This window comes from Triturus cristatus, chromosome 12 (assembly GCF_964204655.1).
Source record: "Triturus cristatus chromosome 12, aTriCri1.1, whole genome shotgun sequence".
In the NCBI taxonomy this organism is placed as follows: Eukaryota; Metazoa; Chordata; class Amphibia; order Caudata; family Salamandridae; genus Triturus; species Triturus cristatus.
Window position 1 is genome coordinate 221,752,255 of NC_140595.1, and position 19,996 is coordinate 221,772,250.

Consider the following 19,996-nt stretch of genomic DNA (forward strand, 5'->3'; position numbering starts at 1 on the left):
TGTCGCATCTACAAATTATTGAGAACAGGTTTCTCATACGTTTGCCATAATTGACCTACAGTGTGTCTACCTTTAATGTGCATGAAGAATTTGCTGTTAGCTATATTTTAAATTTAATTCAACTTAATTCCCTTATCTTAAGGCGGACTGTTTGGTTCAAGAATGGAATTGAGCTTAACCAAGTAATTATCAGAGACTGTTTAAGCCTTGCCTATTCCTGCAAGATTATGTGGCCCAAATATGTTAAGCACACTCCTACCATCCAAGGAGGGGTTCTGATATTTTAGGAGTGGGCAGAATAGTGTACCCTGGGAGAACTAGAAGTCGCTCATAGTTTGAAGCCGTCACAGGGTGAGATGGATCCTAGTAGTCCATTAGCTAGTGACTGCATCATCCCCTCAGGGAACTTTCTGGGCATAAATATAGCACAATGACCCTCAGATACCTACAGAACAGGACCAAGGACAGAAGAAAGACTGCCCTGCTGATCCCTGGACCTGGCAAGAGAGGCTGCACCTGCTGCACCATGGGCTAGAGAGGGTTGTACCTGTAGCTCCTGGCTTCAGGAAAAGTCGCTCCCAAGCCCCAGACCAAAGAGGTGACTACAAGGGTCAGTCGGCTTGACCCTGGAACCAGCTCTAGGGCCATAAAAGTTGAAGTAGCCCAAATCTGCACGTCAGTAGCCACTTATAGAGCTGGGTGCTCCAAGGGACCGATCGTCAACAGTCAAAAGTTGCGCCTGAGTCTGCCGGCCCTAGGAGTTTCATCTGGGTCCAGATTTGTCACCCAAGAGGGACACAAGCCTCCACCAAAGGATACCGCTGTGGATGTAGAGCTGTAGAACAGCAGCGGCTGGCATTCTACTGGCTCAAATAGAACTTCGAGTGACCCTGACCTCTGTGGCCAAAGTCACCCCACCTGACCTGTGGACCGAAGAGTAACTGCAAGGGCATCCCTGTCGACCGCAAGGCACTCACAGCACCCTTGAGCATCCTCCTTTCCTGAATCCCCAGCATCAGAACTACAAAGTTAAATACTATGGCAGCCGTGATGTAAAGTTCAGAACTGGACTGGAGAACGCTTTTGTGTCCAAATAACAGTTCAAATACTCCTTAGTGGCCCCCCTGACCTTCTCCCTTGTTGTCAATTATCACTCCCAGATACTTGTATTCTTCCACTGCTTCTAGGGGTGCGACTGCCAAATGCCAGCAGTAACTTGATGTTTTCTTTTTCGGGTTTAATCGCAAAACCTTCAATTTGTCTAGGTTAATCATTAGACCAATGGTGGCTGCATGACTGCTGGTTGTGTCTAGCAGGTATTGGAGACCAAAGAGGGTTCAGCTGATCAACACGACATAGTCTGCATGCAGCAGATTAGAGTGGTATCCCTCCCATCCTGGGAGAGTGTGATTTACAGGTGTTTAATTCAGATGAAAGGTCTGCCATATACAAAAATCCAGAGCGTCGGAGCCAGCACGCACCCCTGTTGCAACCCCTTTGTTGCTGGTATCTTTCTGGACAGGAAGTTGCCTGTGCCTAGCTTTACTTGGACCCACGTGTTGGTATGTATCAGAATTATCTGATTTAAGAGAGAGGATGGTATTTTAATTTTCTCAAGTTTGGCCCAAAGTTTGTTCATGTCGATAATATCGGAGGCTGCGGAGTAGTCAATAAAACACACAAAGAGGGGGAGTTTTGCTGCTTTAGCGCCATCTATTCGTAATAACAGGGCAAGAATGTTGGTTATGCTTCCCATGCCCTTGCAGAAGCCTGTCTGATTAATGGGCATGATCAATTAATTAGCCCAAGCTGTAAGGTCGTCCTGGAGGAGGCCAGCATAGTATTTAGCCCCAATATCGATTAATGCTACCAGCCGGCAGCTAGATGCTTTGTTCTTGTCGCCTTTCTTGAATATCGGGGATATTATGGAGCCTTTCCAGGAGTCAGGTCTGGTATCTCCTCCTCTTATTTGTTCAAACCGCAGTAGCAGTGTGTTCGCCCAATAATCCGGGTCAGTTTTAAATAAGATTGGGGGGATCCAATTGGGGCCCGGTGCGCCCTCCTGCTTGGCTTCAGCTATCCGGATCTTGATCTGGAGAGTCGATAATAGAAGGAGTTGTTATGCTCTACGATGTTTTTGACGCGCCAAGTTGCCTCATCAGTATGACCGGGCCCAGACTTCCCAATCCTAAGAGTATCCTCATCTGAGTTAAAATGATCCAAGAGGAAGGATGCCCATGCTTCCTCCATTAAGTGCGAGTTGATCCTTTGTATGTTTGGGTTTTCTAAGCTGTTTATCCTGCGCCAGAACCTTGTGCTGCTGTTTGACTTTACATCGTGCACTAGCTTGGCCCACAGATTGTCTTCCAATTCCCTTTTTGCTTGCCAGATTACTTGCTTCTTTACTGCTTTTAACTGCGCTAGGTCGTTCTGGGTTGTCGGTTAATATCCCTTTTGTCTGAGCCTGCGTATTGTTTTAAATATTGCCTTCTTCAACGCCTGAAGGTTTGGTATCTTAGACGTGGGGAGATGGTTATTCTGGATGTCTAACAGACGACATGCGCATTGAGTTTGATGCATTCCCCTAGGCGTTGGGCCGCCACCTGATCTTGTGGTGTGCGGGTCTCCCAATTTTTTGGTGAGGCATTCCCAGCGAGTTATCACGTTTGTGAGTACTTCATCCTGGTTGTCCCATATTGACTTTGCTAGTGCTTGCAGTTTTTACGGTTGCCTGGTTTTGCAATTTAATCTCCTGAAGTTCTCAGTGTGAATGGAATCTGGATCCTCCACTGGTTGGTCCAGAGTCGCACTGGCTATTTTCATGGTAATTTCCTGTGGCAGATGATCACTTGTCTTGTGTCCCAATTTGGAAGCCTACAATCTTGCTGACGAGTGGTAAGGTAACAAAGGTGTAGTCTATATGTGTATTTTTGCTCTGCTCCTTGCTAGGAATATTCCAGGCCATAAATTGTTCTTCCAGTATCTTGACCCTTTTTTTCGGGCCTAGTAGATGCATGTTAAAATCGCGTGTCAGCAATAGGTTGGTCGTCAATTCCTCTGAGAGTAACCTAGTTCTTTCTGAACCCCCAATTTGACTCCTTTGATTTTGTCACACGCATGTATGTATGCATTTAGCACTATTATTTGTTGTTTTGTGCTGCCCTCCCAGATAGTCACTGTAAGAGCTTGGATTCCATTTGTGGTGGTTGTGGTAGTATATACATCTTTGGTCCCAGTAATGGTCCTAATTGATGAATAGATTATTAGGCCGCCCTTTAGGTGCCCAAATTTGGCTCCTTTTGCTGCTGGGGTGTGGTGATTTTTGAAGCCAAGTAGGTGCACAGGTTCTTTAAGCCATGTCTCTTGCAGTAAGATAAGGTCGAAGCCTTGGAGATAATCAAGAAATTCTCTGTCCTATGCCTTATTCCCTAGTCCATTTATGTTCCACGAGCAGATTCGAAGACTGCTTTTGGAGAGTTGTTTTGGTACTCAGTCAGGCACTATCGCTGTGTGTATTAATTATTCTGGCTAACCAGGTCCTATCTTCCTGTGAAATTGCTCAGTCCTGTTCTCTTTGTTCTGACAGTAGTGTGTCTGTACTGCGGGCCCCTTTCAGGACAGATTGAGCGTGTGTGCCCGGTGAAGGAGTTGCTCGATTAATGCCTGTTTGGTTTCAAGGGATCTGGGTGGGAGTATTTTAATTCCCCAGGCAGTTGGACCTCTTCCTCCAGAATCTTCCTCGCTGTTGCCTCAGAGCCAGGTTGCCTTGGTTGCATCTCTGCTTGAGTTCTTTGATGGTTTTAAACTCTATTCTTTCTAGGTTCAATGAGCTGATATCCGCCAAGCTGCTGACTGATTGAAGTAATCACAAAATGTTCCCTCTATTGAGGGTATACCCGCCGCCTCTAGACTTGAATTCAGGAATGAATTCGATCGAGCAACTTTTGTTGTTGTATGAAATTGGTGATTGAAAGTTTGGCCTGAGTGGCCTGCTCCTTTTGGAGGAGGAGCTTGGAAGACCTAGCTTCCACTCCCAGGGCTTCCCTGGCGATGGAAGAAGCATTGTTTGAGGAGGGTAAATTGACCTGTGTATTATTGGTCAAAATGGCCCGGTTGCTGCTGCTCGTAGCCTTCGTGCTTTTATCTACTGGGGTGTGGGTTAGCTTGGGTAGTTCTCCCTCGGTCCTTTCCGACTCGAGTTCTGGGCTCCCCAAGGAGGTGGTAGTGTCCAGTTGGCATGATTTGTTGTCTATTTTTGGAGTCAGTTGTTCCAATGTTGGGCTAGTGACTGGGCAATTTGTCACACGCCCTGCTCTTTCTGTGTGGAAGAAGTCCGTCATGTTCTTCTTTCCTCTTTCTTCCTCTGCTTGTGGCTGTGCTACAGGTCCTCCCTTCGTAGACCGGTGTTTAGGGTCTTCTGGGTTGATTATTTGTGTTGTTGAGTCTGCTTTCTTCCAGTTGCCGGAAGTGTTGAATTTGCTCTAGTTCTCGGTTTGGTTCTTTTGCATTACAGATTGTGCTAGGGTCTTCAACCCCGGGTTTTTTATTCTGATGATCTCCTGTTGTATTAACTGTACTTATCCATCTGGGACTTGAATGAATGAGAGCCCTCGCGCTATTATGAGAGTCCTTAGGTGGGACTTTGCCCCATCTCTTGCTTGTGGTTGCCTCTGTTCCGCCGGTTGATCCTTCTGTGTAGGTATGTGTTTGGGCCTCTTGAGGGATTATGCTCGATGTGTTAGATAATTTCTTGATGTCTCCCAAAAGCTCCCCCATTACCGCAGGGACAGTAGACAGTTTGTCTACTATGGCAAAAAAGGTACAATGTGTTTGCGTTAGTTGTGTTTCTTCCAGAGCCCTTTGGATCAAGTTGGTCATATCTGATAGTCTGTTGTCGATGCTTGCGACATGGGTGGCCACCAAATTAAGGATGGTTAGTTGAATATCCATCTTGTCAGAATGGTACTGCATTGACTTGATGGATAGCTGCATGGTGTCCAATAAAGAAGACCAAAGCATTTCTGTTTCTAACCGCTTCACTTCTTTGGGACCGTTTTGATAGACAAGGGTTTCCTGTCCAACAGCAATTTTATCTAACATTCACTATAAATGTACAGACATAATTTTATCTAACTAGACTGCGCTTATGCGCCTTGCACTTTTTAATGGCTTTTCCGAGACAATCAGGATGGGTTGACAAACTTATGCTCTGCCCATACGACAATCTGGCAGCTCAGAGCACTCTTCACCTTATGCTATTCTGCCCCTTTTATAAAGAGCTGAGGGGGAAATTTTTAGCTCCATTACTAGAGAAATCAGGCCCTGTACATATAATGAGGGATTTAATTATCTGCATTCTCTGGCTACTACGGCTTTATGAATCGAGGCCTCTAATTACATTAAGGTTGCAATGGCCAATAGGAAACAATATGAGTCATGATGTCATGAACATGATGGATGACATAATTTTGCACTGTTAATGTACTCTGTATTATGGACTATATCCTTTTTTAAAGGACTGATCTTCATGAATTTCTCTTTTAATAGTTTTATTTACTCCGCTGTGTAAATAGGTCGTGGAAATTTTGAAACTTTTATGGACTCTGGAACCGAATAAAGTTATTTTGACTTGGACAAGGGTGGCCTCAGCCTGCCTTGAGCCCAAGGTGTATGAGAGATCGTGCCACTCTTGTTTGAGAGTTGTGCAGGCCCAAATGTTAGCTATATCTTTGTTGAGGTCCTCCGCGCTTCCCCTTTTTTGCACCCTGGTGTTACCTGCTGGGTGATTGGGGGATGGATTAAGTGCTGTTCCGAAAGTGCCAGAATGGAAATAATTTGTAGTCTTTGGGTTATGTTGCTCTAAACCTCTGTTGTCTTCACCCCGCGCTTTCCCTGCCCCGTCGGGGCAAATTAAGGTGCACATAATGTCCTGATCTGTCTCTCGGATTGAATGACGTGGTTCCTGTGAGCACTGTGCCTCTTGTAGCTGCACTTTTTAACAGAACAACAACGTCTCAGCTGGATATCATTTAGAAAATAGCAAGTTTCAAATCAGTGATAAAAATCTCAAAGGGAAGGGGAAAAAAAGGGGGAGACCACAAGAAAAATAGAAAAAGGATATATATTGTAGGTCGATATTACAGCACTACAGTACAATAAAGGTACAAATGACCAAAACACACAAGTGAGCACTGGGCGTGCTAGTGATAGTGAACGGCGCAGTGACACAATGGGTGAAGACAGCGTGAACGGCGAAAAAATAATAATATAATAACAATGTGGTCAAGGAAAATGATTATATACAGTCTGGTTCGAGCAAATTTTAGGTGACCACAGAAAAGCCAAAGTTCTTTGCTGGAGATTGTCAATGGCGTTTCAGCCGGATTAATTTCAGGCCATCATCAGGGCAACGGTCATAATTTAAGTGTGTGCTGGGCGTAGTACAGGTAAGTACAAGGAATCCAGTAGAGGTGGAACAAACGCGGGCATAAATTGGCGCGTAGTCAAGGTTTTAAGCAATCAGGGGTCAGCGTCAAACTTGGCTGCAACCGGGAACATTAGAAGTCCGGGAGCCGGGCATAGGAGTCGAATCTCGGAGAGAAGTAACGCAAGTAGGTCCAAAGGTGACTTGATCGATGGACGGGAGCAAATCCTGAAATGGTGAAAGGGCGGGCGAGTGAAGCGTCCGTGCCGCGTCTTGTAGCTGCACAGCCTCAGGAGTGATTCATTTTTGCTCCTCTTTGAGCAGGGTTTCGCTACTTTCTTTCTTAGAGCCAAATACCATGCTTTACGATGGCGCTGTACAAACTTCATTGTTGATTGTAGAAGAAGGGATGGCAGTGGGGATGATCGTTTGAGGTTGCTGGATTTTGGGACATTTTTGGGGGGTGGAATTTGCACTTCTTAGCAGTATTGTAATGGTAGGTTTGAGCAGTGGACCTGTGCCTTGCTCAGACGGGGTGAAGCAGTCTCCTGTCGGGTGCAGTACACGTCTACCAGCCTCTGCTGATGGTGTGAGCTCTCTTCCATTGTTTGGCTCTCAATATTGGCGATCTCATTGAGGCCTTTGCTCTTCCTTTTTCTTTTACTGAGTATGGATGTGACCGACCGACACTTCTTTACGGATCTCATTGCCTTGTAGCCCGTAAGACTCCTTAAGATTTTCGGTGCCCTTATGTTTTAAGATAGGTGCACCTGGTCTTTTGCTGTTTTTTTCCTTCTCTTTGTGTTCCTTTTCCTTTCCCTGTTAATTTTTGCTTGTATTTGTCTTGCCGGCATCCTGATGCAATAAAGACAAAAATGCGATTTGCAGGAGCCGTGCTGCGCCACTTTGAGGAAAGAGGCTCTGCCTGCCTCTACCTGCCACTCCCGGTGTGGTCTGGTCCATAGAAGAGTGGAGTCTGGGCTTCGGCGCAGAACCTGATTTTTTCTTCTCCCCCAGCTCGTTGGAATAATTGAGCAGTAGTGAGTAGTGGGCTAAGCAATCCTAGGTAATCCTTAGCGGGGCACCACAAGCCGCACCCAGTACTAGCTGGGCCGCCTCCGCGGACTCTGTGGCAGCTCACTAAGGCTGCCATGCTCTCCCCGCCCCCACTAGCTCAATACCTCATGGATGGATCAAAGCAAAGGCTCCTGCACTTAAATAAAGCCCGTGCAACATCCTCACTATACCACTGCCATTGTATGAGCAGATAGGCAATGACAAAAACAACAGACTTTGCTACTGCCAGAGTACAAGCAAAGAGAGAGTGAAGCCCCACTCACGAAAGACCGCACCTTCAAACACAACCTAGATCTTGCAAGGTCTTTCTCCAAATGCCGGCCCCTGTGTGTGCTGCTAACAGGCCTCCTCCTCTTCAAGGAGGCTTTTGGGGGGGATGGGTCCCTCTAAGTCGCAGCTCAGCATGTGGAGATACTGCAGAGATTGTGAGGTTATGTTTTAGCCTCTGCTATTATACATTTCGTATGCCGGGATGATAATAGATCATACCTTTGAAGTCTGCAATTTCCTGGCTTTAAATATAAAGCTAGAATGCTGACTTTCTAAGCCAATCAGGGATGACGTCAGGTGCCATCCAGCTGAAAAATAAGTTGTTGATTGAATTCAGTGGTCCAAAGTATGATGTGTAAGTGAACACTCTGTTGATTTGTATTGCACTGTGTTTATTTAATGTACAGTTGAAAGTCTCTGTTTTGCTATCAGACGGGGTGGCTTGTACAAGGAAGGCTACAGTGACTTGAGTCTAGTGCCCGACGCAGCACTAGGAGTTCTAAGGAGTGCACGCAGGTGCCACATGGCTCCCCTTCCCATGGGCTTGGTAAGGCTGCCTGTGCCTGAGTCGTGCAGTGACAGTCCTCGACACTCCGCTGCTGGGGCACCATCACTGCCGTTCCTGCCATCGATCCAGGCTAGAGGGCATGGAGGCAGGCACTGCAGTCATCGCGCTAGAATGACAGGCCTCTAATTAGGTCGGAGCGGAACTCAGCGGAATTCCTCTGAGTTTTTATGCAACTCCATGGAATTCTGCGTAATGCAACTCCGCCCATCCTTATCCACAAACCCTGGGTACCTTTAGAATCCACAAGATTTTGGAAAAAGAGGACACAAATTTGCAATGGTTACCTTATGGCAGAAAAGGTTATGGAGCCTTAAGCGCAAACTATCCCAAAAAGGCTCATCACTGGGGGGAAAAGTCCCAGCAGTTAGGGGTTAATCACTTTAAAATTACATCACAGAATTAGAAAACATTTAATAGTATTAAAAATCCTATGAACATATGCTTGCTTGATTGGATTAAAAATATAAAACAGAGGAGCATTATTTGTGTGTAAAAGTGATGTGATAAAAACATTCTTTTTGAATAATGGTGTCAAATATTGTAATGGCAGACAAATAAATTAAGCATGGTGGGAGGAGCCTAGCGCGCAACCAAGATGGCCGCGTAGGCTTGTGGCTCCCGAGGGCCTCCGCAACCTCCCACGTCTATCCTGTCATAATCCTGGTTTTTTAGACGGGCTTTTGTCTATGATCTTGCGCTAAGGTGCCACTCGTTTTCCAAATCGAAATTGGACTCCCGGAACCGGACTGGTGGCGATCTGAAGTTTGCGGCCTTCTCCGGCCTTGGTCCCGAACTCGAGTTGGTGAGGTGCCCGGGTGCGAAGTGAACAACAGCGGCATGTCAGTCTGGGCCTGCCCCGGACCCCGTGCTTTCACTTTCGGTTTCGAGTTGATCTGCGGAAACTGACGTCGGGACTTTGGGTGAGCAGCGCCGAGGACAGAGTGCATAGCCTGACTCTCGAACTGTAAACGGGCCTATTTCAGTTGGTGGCCTGGATCTCCTGCACTTGTCGCCTGGCCTTCCTCCGGGTGCTGGAGGGTGCTGACCTTGGTGGTCGCTGATGATGGCGGCGAGAGTGGACGGCGACAAGCTGAAACCCAAGTCTACCCGGAGGGGAGCTTATTCCCAGGCCAACAACATGGACCGCTATGCGCAGCCAAAGGGATCCCCTAGTGGATCACATAAATCGCCTGAGCAGCCCAAGGAGGCCTCGGGCGCATCATCCGAATTGACTCTGCTGGATGTCATGGGGGCCATTAAGGAGATGAAGGCGACTGTGAACCAGCAATTTGATACCTTGGCTAATAAATTGGACTCGGTGTTGATTGATGGGACTTTGGTCAGAGCGGACCTGTCCAAAACAAATGACCGGGTCGACTCATTGACTCAAGCGGCGTCGAGCCGAACTGTGGATGTGGCCGCTTTGCAGACGGAGGTGCGGAGGTTGCAGCTCGCCAGTGACCTGACTGATCGTCGCCTTGAGGATTCCGAAAGCAGGGCCAGGCGGAATAATGTCCGTATTATCGGGGTGCCCGAACGATCGGAGGAGTCTGCTGCGGATCTTTTTGTGGAGGATCTAGTGGTGACTCATCTAGCACCCAGGGGGCTGAGCAAGTTCTTCGCTGTGGAACGGGCCCACAGGATTCCAGGTGGTGCGCCCAAGGTGGGTGCTCCCCCGCGGCCTATCATTGCCCGACTTTTTAATTTTCGGGATAGAGATGCTATCCTTCAGGCATCGAGGGTGGCTGGGCCATTAAAGTTTGAGAACTCTAATGTTAGCTTTTACCCAGACTTCACGCAAGCGGTTCAAAAGCAACGGTTGGGATTTTTGGCCATCAAACGGCGCTTGAGGGACATGGAGCTGAAATATGCGATGCTATTCCCGGCTAGGCTGCGGGTTGAGTTAGAGGGTCGCTCACATTTCTTTGACCGGCCGGAGGCGGTTGGAGAGTGGCTGGATGCCCTACCTAGGGGTCGAGGTCGGGAAGGTCGGATGGCGGAGAGCGGAGAGTGCTCGACGGAGTAGGAATGGAACTGGGATCCTGGTTATGGACCGGACTGGTAACGTTTTGCACCTGTGGCTGCACTGGACTCCAGTTTGTAACACTTTGCCCTTTGGTATTTGGAGGTTGCGGGGGGCTTGCTGGGGCCCTTTCCTCCTTCTGGGGTTTTTCTTGTCTTCTTTGTAGTGAGTTTCATATTGGGGCGACAGGCACACTGCAGGTTGGGGGGGCTGTTTGGGCTCACGCAGGGGTGCAGGGAGGGGGGAGTTTTGTTGGGGTTGATGGGGTGGGGTTGGGGTTTGTTTGTTTGCATCACAAGGCGGGGTAATGTTTTCTGTTGTGCTATTATGATTGTGCCCTCCGGGAGGGGGATAGTTTGTGCTGGGAGGGATGGGGGGTAAGGGGTTGAGACTTCTTTCATGGAATGTGAATGGGCTGGGGGACAGGATAAAGCGGGGGGTGGTCCTGCAGTTCTTGAAACGTATTTCGCCTGACATTGTGTTTCTGCAGGAGACGCACCTCATAGGGAACTCTTTCCATGCCATGAACAGGCGAGGATATCGCCTTCTGGCCCATTCTGGTTTCACCTCTGGCTCGAGGGGAGTGGGCATTTTAGTTAGGACCTCTCTCCCGTTGGAGGTGGATGAGGTGCTCCACGACGACAGAGGGCGCTACACTGCGCTGGTGGGGAGATGGGAGGGTAAGTTGATTTCGCTGGTTACTGTCTACGTGCCGCCGGGCCTGCAGACGGCCACCTTTGCTGATTTGGGGCGAATGCTACTTGGGCTTCCGGGGGGGGTTTTGGTCTTGGGGGGGGATTTTAACGCAGTGGTTTCCGGAGTTGAAGATCGACACCCCCCTAGGGACCTCCCTCGGGCCCAGAACTGGCTGGGGGGCTTTCTGGATACCCTGGGACTGATAGATTGCTGGCGGTTGAAACACCCTGGACAAGCGCAATATACCTTCCACTCCGGGGCCCACGGTAGTCTTTCGAGGCTTGACTATATGCTAGTGCCTGCGGCCCAAGCTGGGATGATTGGGGAGGTGCGACACTTGGCCCGCGGCATATCTGATCACTCCCCGCTTTTGCTACACTTAGATATCACCATGGGGGCGGAGGGGAGGGTGGCGCCGATCAACCCCTGGTACCTACGAAACCCCACGATCCGTGCAGACCTGGTTAAGTCCCTGGAACACTATTTTAACGACAACGTGGGGTCGGTGTCTTCCGCCGTCTCCCTTTGGGAGGCCTTTAAAACGGTGCTCCGGGGCCAGGCTCTGTCTCTCATCTCCCATACCAAAAAATGCGAGGCGAAAGAGGTGGTTCGACTAGAAAATGAGATCACCGAGTTGGAGATCGATTTGGAGCAAGGTGTTACGGATGACAGACTGCATGTGCTGGGGCTTAAGCAGGCCGACTTCAAGGCGCTGGTTACTGAATCTGCTAAGAGTATGAGCAGGGAGCAACAGGGGCGTTTGTACGATATGGGTGATAAGGCGGGGAAGTTGATTGCCTGGTTGGATAAGAAGGAGAGAGCGAGTCGAGTGGTGCCGGTTGTTGAGAGGGTGGATGGCGTGTGTGTGACGGACCCCGGTGATATTGTTGATTGCTTTGCGGAGTATTTTCACAGGGTTTACTCTCCGGTCTCTGAGCGATCGGAGGAAGACTCTCGACTGCTGCTTAAAGACATCGCTCTGCCATCTCTATCTGATGAGGATAAATTATTGATGGATGCGGCCCCGTCGCCGGATGAGATTGCTTTTGCCATTCGCTCTATTGCTTCTGGCAAGGCCATGGGTCCTAATGGCCTTCCCATCGAATTATATAAGTTGCGCCCAGATAAGATTGCGCCGTATCTCCGGGACATGTTCCTTGAGGCACAGGCGGCGGGCTCCCTCCCCCCTGACCAACGTCTTGCTACTATTGTTGTTATCCATAAGGAAGGGAAGCCGCGGGATCGGTGTACTTCTTACAGGCCTATCTCTTTGTTGAACGCGGAGCCCAAAATCCTTGCCAAGGTACTGGCCAATCGCCTGATCCGGGTCGTGGGCGACCTGATTCATCAGGATCAATCCGGTTTTATACCCCATCGCAATACCGCTTTGAACCTGCGGCGACTGCATGGCGTCCTCGCTAGAGCGCCATTCATCCGTGAGCCGGCCATTTTGGCGTCCCTGGACACTACCATGGCGTTTGACACCTTGGAATGGCCGTATATTTGGGCAGCATTGGCGAAGTTTGGGTTTGGCCCGGGGTTTATCGGTTGGGTGAAATTGCTTTATGATAACCCACTGGCACAGGTGGTGGTCAATGGACGGGTGTCGGCTCCCTTTGTTTTGGGTAGGGGCACGCGACAGGGATGTCCGTTGTCGCCTCTTCTCTTTGCGCTTTGTTTGGAGCCCCTTGCGGAGTGGCTGCGGTGGCACCCTTCGATGCGTGGCCTTAGATGGACGCCGGAGTACGAGGATCGTGTCTCCCTATATGCGGACGATATCCTCTTGTATCTTGCATCTCCGCGCAAATCGCTCATTGTATTGGTGGATGTGTTGAGCTCCTTTGGTCGCAACTCCGGATTGGTCATTAACTGGGCTAAGTCTTGTGTGTACGTTCTCTCCGGGGAGGCCCCCCCCTTCCGCGGGGGTGCCCTATCCAGGTTGCGCAGTCGGGGTTCAAGTATTTGGGAATCTTTATAACCCTGGACCCGGTGGCCTGGTATGAGCGGAATCTTCTCCCCCTCCTTCAGCGCCTAAGGGCGGATGTGGCGGGTTGGCGGCGGCTGCCGCTCTCGCCGCTCGGCCGGGCGGCGTTGTTCAAAATGATGTCGCTGCCACGCTTTTTGTACGCCCTACAGAACACTGTGGACGTAGTGCCGGCCCGCTATTTTCGGGAGGTGGAGTGTCTTCAGCGTCGATTGTTTTGGGATGGGCGGCCGCGGATTGCTCTTGCCAAACTAACCCTATCGTGGTACGATGGGGGGGTCGCTCTTCCTGATATTAAACGATATTATTGGGCCTCCCAGTTGGCTGCTGTCAATCACGGGATGTATGGGCCTGCTTTGAACCCGGCTTTTGAGATGGACAAATTGTTATTGCCAAGCGGGGATTATAATCGAGCACTATACTCGGGGTCCCTTGATGCGCGATTGACAGGCCCGACGCGGGTCGCGGTGCAGGTGTGGCATGCAGCAAATGCGGCGATGGGGTGGAGGGATCGCTTGACTCGGGCAACGCCATTGTACGCTTCCCAGCGTTTGGGTTATCTGTGTACTACAAAAGGCTTTGAGAAATGGGATATGATTGGTATCAGCAAGGTAGGGGATCTCTGGACGAAAGGGAAATTTAAATCGTTCGACATGCTGAAAACTGAATATCAGTTGAACGATAGGGAATACTTTCGGTATGCTCAGGTTCATTATGCCTTGTGTTCCGTGTTCCCGGACGTTGCGGCTATTCCAGAGTCCTCCCCGTTGGAAGACAGAGTATTGGACGGCTATGTGCCGGATAGCACCATTTCGCTGATTTATAAGAAGCTTATCAATGATCGAATGGGTTTGTTGACCTCATTGCGGGAGACATGGATTGCCGACGGTTTGGAACTTGACGACGAGGATTGGGTGTCAGCGGTGGCCTCCCCGAAAGAGGTGGCTATCCCGGCCCGCTTGCGTTTCGTCCAGCTTAAGATACTTCATAGAGTGTACGTCACGGGGCCTGGTTTGATGCGTATGGGGTATTCGGTGGATGGTCTGTGTAAGCGAGGCTGTGGACTACTGGGGACTTTCCTCCATATCCTGTGGGAGTGTCCGGAGGTGACTAGGTTTTGGTGTAGAGTGCATGCGGTGTTAGAAGAAGTCACGCATGTTGCCTTGTTGCCTGCCCCCCCCCCCTCTTTCTCCCTGGGTTTGTTTACTCCTTCGATACGGGGAGCACATGTTACTGCTATTAACCTCCTCTGCCTTGTGTGTGTGATGTTTTTCGTTTTCTTCAAAAATATGAAACCTTTCTTTGCTTGTCTATGGACTGCGGCTGCGGCTGGCTGAGTTGATTAGCACTCCAGTAGCTCTCTTATTGCTTCATCGATGTGGTTGTTAAGATGTGTCTAGGCTTATAGTGTGCATTAGCGGCTGGCCTGTTGGTTGTAGGCCCATACTTGTATGTCTCTGAAACTGTAATAAAGGTTTTTCAAAAAAAAAGAAAAAAAAAAAAAAAATTAAGCATGCTTCAAATATTGAATTACAGTCCGGCATAAAGGATAAAGTGCAATCAAATCAAAGTTTTTATATAATTTTTCAAGATTAATCTGAAATTGGAGGTCCTGCAATCTCAGATTGAGCCTACATAAATTATGGGTCACAAGAAGCAGCAGATAAGGTTGCATCTTTTAAGGGGGAAAGCTTTCAGAGATTTACTGATAATACTATTTCTGTATAACGTAGTCAAGATCTGCTATAAGACTGGGATTTACTGTCAACATTTTTAATAGAGAAAAATAGGATTTGTTCTGCCTAGGTATAAGACCTTGATGTGTAAATAACAAGTTACCATTATTTATTAATGTATATCTATGAGATTCATCCAACCATAATTCCCTCTTAATAGCTGCCATATTGTACTTGCTGTGACAATCTTATATTCCCATCTCAAGATAGCACTGTACGCTTTGAGGTGACAGGCAGCTAGGCCTTACTCAAGATGAATTCATTGTACTGGAAGTTTCCTCTTACGGGAAGCAATGATCTGAATATTTAACCTTCTACTCTATTTAGGTGAGCGAATTGTGAACAGAGAATACATTCAACACCTCAAGAGCTGCTGATGGAATCTTTAGAGCATACACATTGAGAGTGTACTTTGTGGCCAATTTGGGGCATAACTGGGGCACAGACCAGTCTCTAATGTAAGTTGGTGTGGCGAAGAACACAGGGCATACTGAAGCATAGGTGGGGGCATACGGGGAGCATAGGCCAAATTAGGGTCTAAAAGGGAAACAGGCCAATCTGGGATCTAAGAAGGTAACAGGCTAGACTAGGGTGTAAAGAGGCACACTGCATCATAATTAAAATGACATTCATGTACATGATCATCATCTTAAAGGGAATATGTTCACAGCAGCAAAGGCATCTTTAACATGGAGAGTGGTGCAAAGGAAAATGTGTGGGGGCGGGGTCCATATCAGTGAAACTGGGATATGATGGGTTGGTGGAAACAGGTAATTCTAGGCAAAGTGTAGTCACCGGAGGGTGATTAACCAACAAGCACATTTTTGTCACTGGTGCTGAATACAGGGCTATAGTTTCTGGTTTATTTGTTTTTTAACTCTTGCTTTACTATGGCTTTTGTTATGGCATGCCATGTTGACAAGTAGCCACTTCACAGCTCTGATTGCTCCTTTGCATACTGGCAGGTAGTAAGTTCTCAAGTGCAGCATGGACTCCTCCAACAGAATTATGTTTGGTTCTTCCTGAGGGAGATTGGTCCAAATTGCGCCCCGTCCGTCAGAGAGGTGCAGATCCTGAATATTGTTTAAAAAATGTTATGGCTTCATAGGGCATACAACCTGTGGTGATAATGGTGACTCTACCATGGGTAGTAAACACTACCTTTTGAAATATGGCAAGCTGATTGTATGACTTTAGAAGGAATCTGCCTGTTTAGTTTGGCAGACACCTTATCAGTACACAAGCCGTAGGAATGCATATTTGACTTACATTTGGTCCTCCAAGGTCAGTCTGGACCCAGCCAGGATGGATGGCGGCGCACAGGATGCCATCTGATTTGTATCCCAATGCCTGGCACATTGTGAGCATGTTCAGAGCAGTCTGTAGGGAAACAGGAAACACAGATAAGACATGTTAAACAGGGCCAAGAGTTAAACAAAGAGATGTATTCCTAAAACTTCACTATTCATCTAAACGTGGCAGTCATTCCAAGAATAATCACATAAGCGTCCTTGTAGATCAGGATACCTGTCATTCCGCTTAACAATATTACCTGAGATCTAGTCAGGTGTCATTGTTTTAGCATACTCCAATACCAAGATATCCTCAGGGCCAAAAAACAAGACAGCTTCCTGCAGATTATAGAACTGTAAAAAAAAAGCTTCTTTTTAAACTCTAGTACCTTTAATCACAGATGCCACAATCACTCCAGATTACATCAGATCAAATCAAATCACGTTAGTAATCCTCTTCAGAAGTTTGGAAACCTTAATAAAGAGAGGTTTGTCAAAAAGATCTCCTCTGGTAATGTACACCGTCATTTTCTTTGCTTTTTTGATTGGTGTCAGTGTTACCAACTTTGATGCAGACAAACAAACACCAACAACCTTAAATTACATTTCTACATGTCATTATGGTGTGTATTACAGTGGTGATGATACAAGAAGAATCACAGAATAAGGCTTCAAAATACTATAACTGTGTTACACCTGTATTCCTTAGGGTGAGTTTTCCCCCAGACGTTTTGTCTTTTACCTCCTGATGTTGCGGATTCTTTTTGTGGGCCTTAGGACTCTGAGCACTTTACCACTGCTAACCAGAGCTATAGTACATGTGCTTCTCACCTAAACATGATCATATTGGTGTATACCTGATTGGCATATTTGTTGTGCTGTTAAGTCCCTTGTAAAGTAGAATACCATAAACCCAGGGCCTGTACTTCAAATGCTATTAGTGGGCATGCAGCAATGATTGTGCCACCCACGTAAGTAGCTTTTCAAACCTGTTACAGGTCTGCCATGGCAGTGTCTGTGTGTGCAGTTTACTGCCACTTCGACTTGGCATTTACAACTACTTGATAAGTCTTAAACTCCCCTTTTATTACATATAAGCCACTCCTAAGTAGGCCCTAAGGAACCCTAAGAGCAGGCTGCCATGTAAGTACAAGGGAGGGCATGTATGTTTAAGCTTTACATGTCCTGGTAGTGACAAACACCCAAATTAGTTTTTCTCTACTGTGAGGCCTACTCCTCACATAGGCCAGCATTGAGACTTCCTTAATACACTTTTAAGCTGTAATTCCTGTTCAGAAAAAAGTAGCTTTTTCATCTTTCATATCTTTGGAATGGTAATAGTAAATCCTCCTTAGTGGTGAAGCTGGATTTAACATTACTATTTTAGAAATGCCACTTTTAGAAAGTGGACATTTCTCTGCACTTGCTGCTCTGTGTGCCTGATAGCCTGTCTCCAATACATGTCTGGGCTGGGTGACAGCTAGACTTTGTGCATTTCCTCCAGACTGCCACAAACACAGGAAGGCTAGGTGTAGCTGCGTACTCATCTACATACATCTGCATTCTGAGGGTCCTTCCTGGCAGTGACGGCTCCTCGAGGGAGTGCTGCAGGGCGGTGGGCGGGCGGGGGAGGGGCAGGGTGGGGGTTAGTACACTCCAGCATACTGCAGAAAGGAGTTAGGTAAATAAATAAATAAAACAAATTACACAGCGCATGCTAGAACGCCAAATGGCGAAGTAGAGCGCGCAATGTAATTCATTTTATTTATTTCCCTAACTCTGTTGGGCCGTATGCCGGAGATTACTACCCCTCACCCTGCCCCTCCCCTGCCCCAGCACCCCGCAGCACTCCCTCGAGGAGCCGCCACTGCTTCCTGGGCTGGAAGGAAGGGGCTCACACTTATACTTCAAAGGGTATTGGCCAGACCCCAAACAAAGGACTGATTACTCTGCCCCCCCAACACAGATAGCCTGTCAGACAGGACTGGGCTGAAAGGGATCTTTGTGCACTTCAGAGAGCTGCTTTGAAGTCACCCCCCACATCAAAGGCACTTTTGGGTATAAGTACTGGTTCTCTGATCCCATCAAATCAGACACTTCTAGATCTTGACCTGAACCTCTGTCAGATGGATTGCTGTGCTGCTTAAAACTCAACTGCACTGCTTTTATGGAAGGACAGCTGTTCTGCATGTTGCCTTGATGCCTGCCTCTCTCTGACTCCGGTGAAGGAGAGCTGGACCCTGCCTTCCCTCCAAGTGTTCTCCAAGGGCTTGTTGGATTACTTCCTTCTTGCTGAATTCTTAGGGGCACAAAATACTTCTCACAAATCTGCTGGTGCTGCTGGACTCTGCCATCTGTGAGTGCTACCCTTTCCTGAGTTGCCCCTCCAGTTCTGGGCCTCAGAAGTGAGTTCTGAAGCTGTTTTGCTACAAAACCAACACTTTGTCACCTTTGCACCAATTAGAGCCAGCGCATCACCCTTTTGCTGGCGCAGAAGCTGTTCGACAACAGCAGGTCGACAGCCTGCACGGTCTAACGACGAAGCTCTGCACGACTTGATGACTACGCATTGTCTGCATACCAACGGAACTCAATGACGACTTAGCGACCCAAATGTGTGGAAAAGATGGGTGCATCATGCCCTCAGCATTGACGCTTTGCTCCATCCAAGGTACTTTCTCAGCGGACATGCGTGAGTCCTGTAGCCAGCCTGCCCTCCATCGCGGTCTACCTGAACTGTGGATTTGTCCCGGTCTAGCACAACCTCAAGTAACCTTTTAAAGCAATTGAGTTCTAAGCACTGTTTGTGCATTTATTCTTTAAATATTCAAATCTCAACATGTACTGGTTGGATTTTTATATTTTTGGTTTTGTTCTACTCAAATAAGTATTCACTATTTTCTAAACCTGCATGGAGTCTTTTTGTGGTGTATTCATTGTATTACTGTGTGTGTGTGCATGCGTTGAACATATACTTTACACATTTCCTCTTTAGATAAGCCAGACTGCGCTATGCTAAGCTAACAGAGGGGGAGCACAGGTTATATTTTAGTGTGTACTTAACTCACGGTGACTCGAGTGTTAGTTTCTGCTTAGCCTGGGTGCATACCTCAGCCAATCATGAATCCCAATTCTAACCAGCCGTTTATAATAAAGAAAATATTTTAGTCAAGAACCATAACTCATTTGACAAGAGCTTCCAGGTATAAAGCAACTCGGGTAATTAAAATGCCTATTGGTGTGAAGATTGAGAGTCCCCTCTTCTGCCTGTATGTGTCTGGGAGCAGTCATTGTGTACGGAGTAGAAGGTTTGACAAGTCAATGGTACTCAAAAAAGGGTACACTGGTGTGAAGTGTTTTGTGGGTTTTGTTTTACCTACATGTGCTCTGGGACCAGTACAGTAGTGAAAGTTTGACAGATACATGATTTTTTTGTAGGGATGGTACATTTCATCCTGAGCCAGGTCTTTTCATGGAATTCTGTACACAAATTCAAAAGTGAAATATCAATTTCCCAAAATCGAAACTTAAATCATATCTCAATCAACTTTGTTGAGCCCATCAACTTTGTTGAACAAAGCACTCTAGTCAATATGGCATTCAAGAAAATGGTGATGCTTTGACCTTCATTCTTTTCTATCTAACAATATCTGTACCATGATTTTGTCGTATGAAGAACATTTCTTTCCTAAACTTGTTTGGATGAAATCAATCAACTGACACTTGTGTGTCCAAACCTCAAGGTGATACAGTAATAGCCTACCAAATATTTAACATCAACATCTAGCATCACTATTAGGTGACAATTCTAGGGGTCACTAATTGATCCCCATTTCTGGATACCCTTAATGACTGACCATGGGATGAAACTGTGATTCAATATGTTTTTATACTGTAGGAGTAAAGTCCTTGCCCACTTTACTGTG

At 47.3% G+C, this 19,996-nt stretch overlaps 1 protein-coding gene across 1 annotated transcript in view; it reads right to left on the reverse strand.

Annotated features, from left to right (window-relative positions):
- The window catches only part of LOC146775747 (uncharacterized), a 124,455-nt gene that overhangs the window by 11,106 nt on the left and 93,353 nt on the right, over window positions 1–19,996 (reverse strand). Inside the window, exon 5 of the mRNA XM_085637882.1 lies at window positions 16,048–16,158. Within this exon, the coding sequence (XP_085494008.1) occupies window positions 16,048–16,158 (111 nt within the window). The remainder of the gene's footprint in view (window positions 1–16,047; window positions 16,159–19,996) is intronic.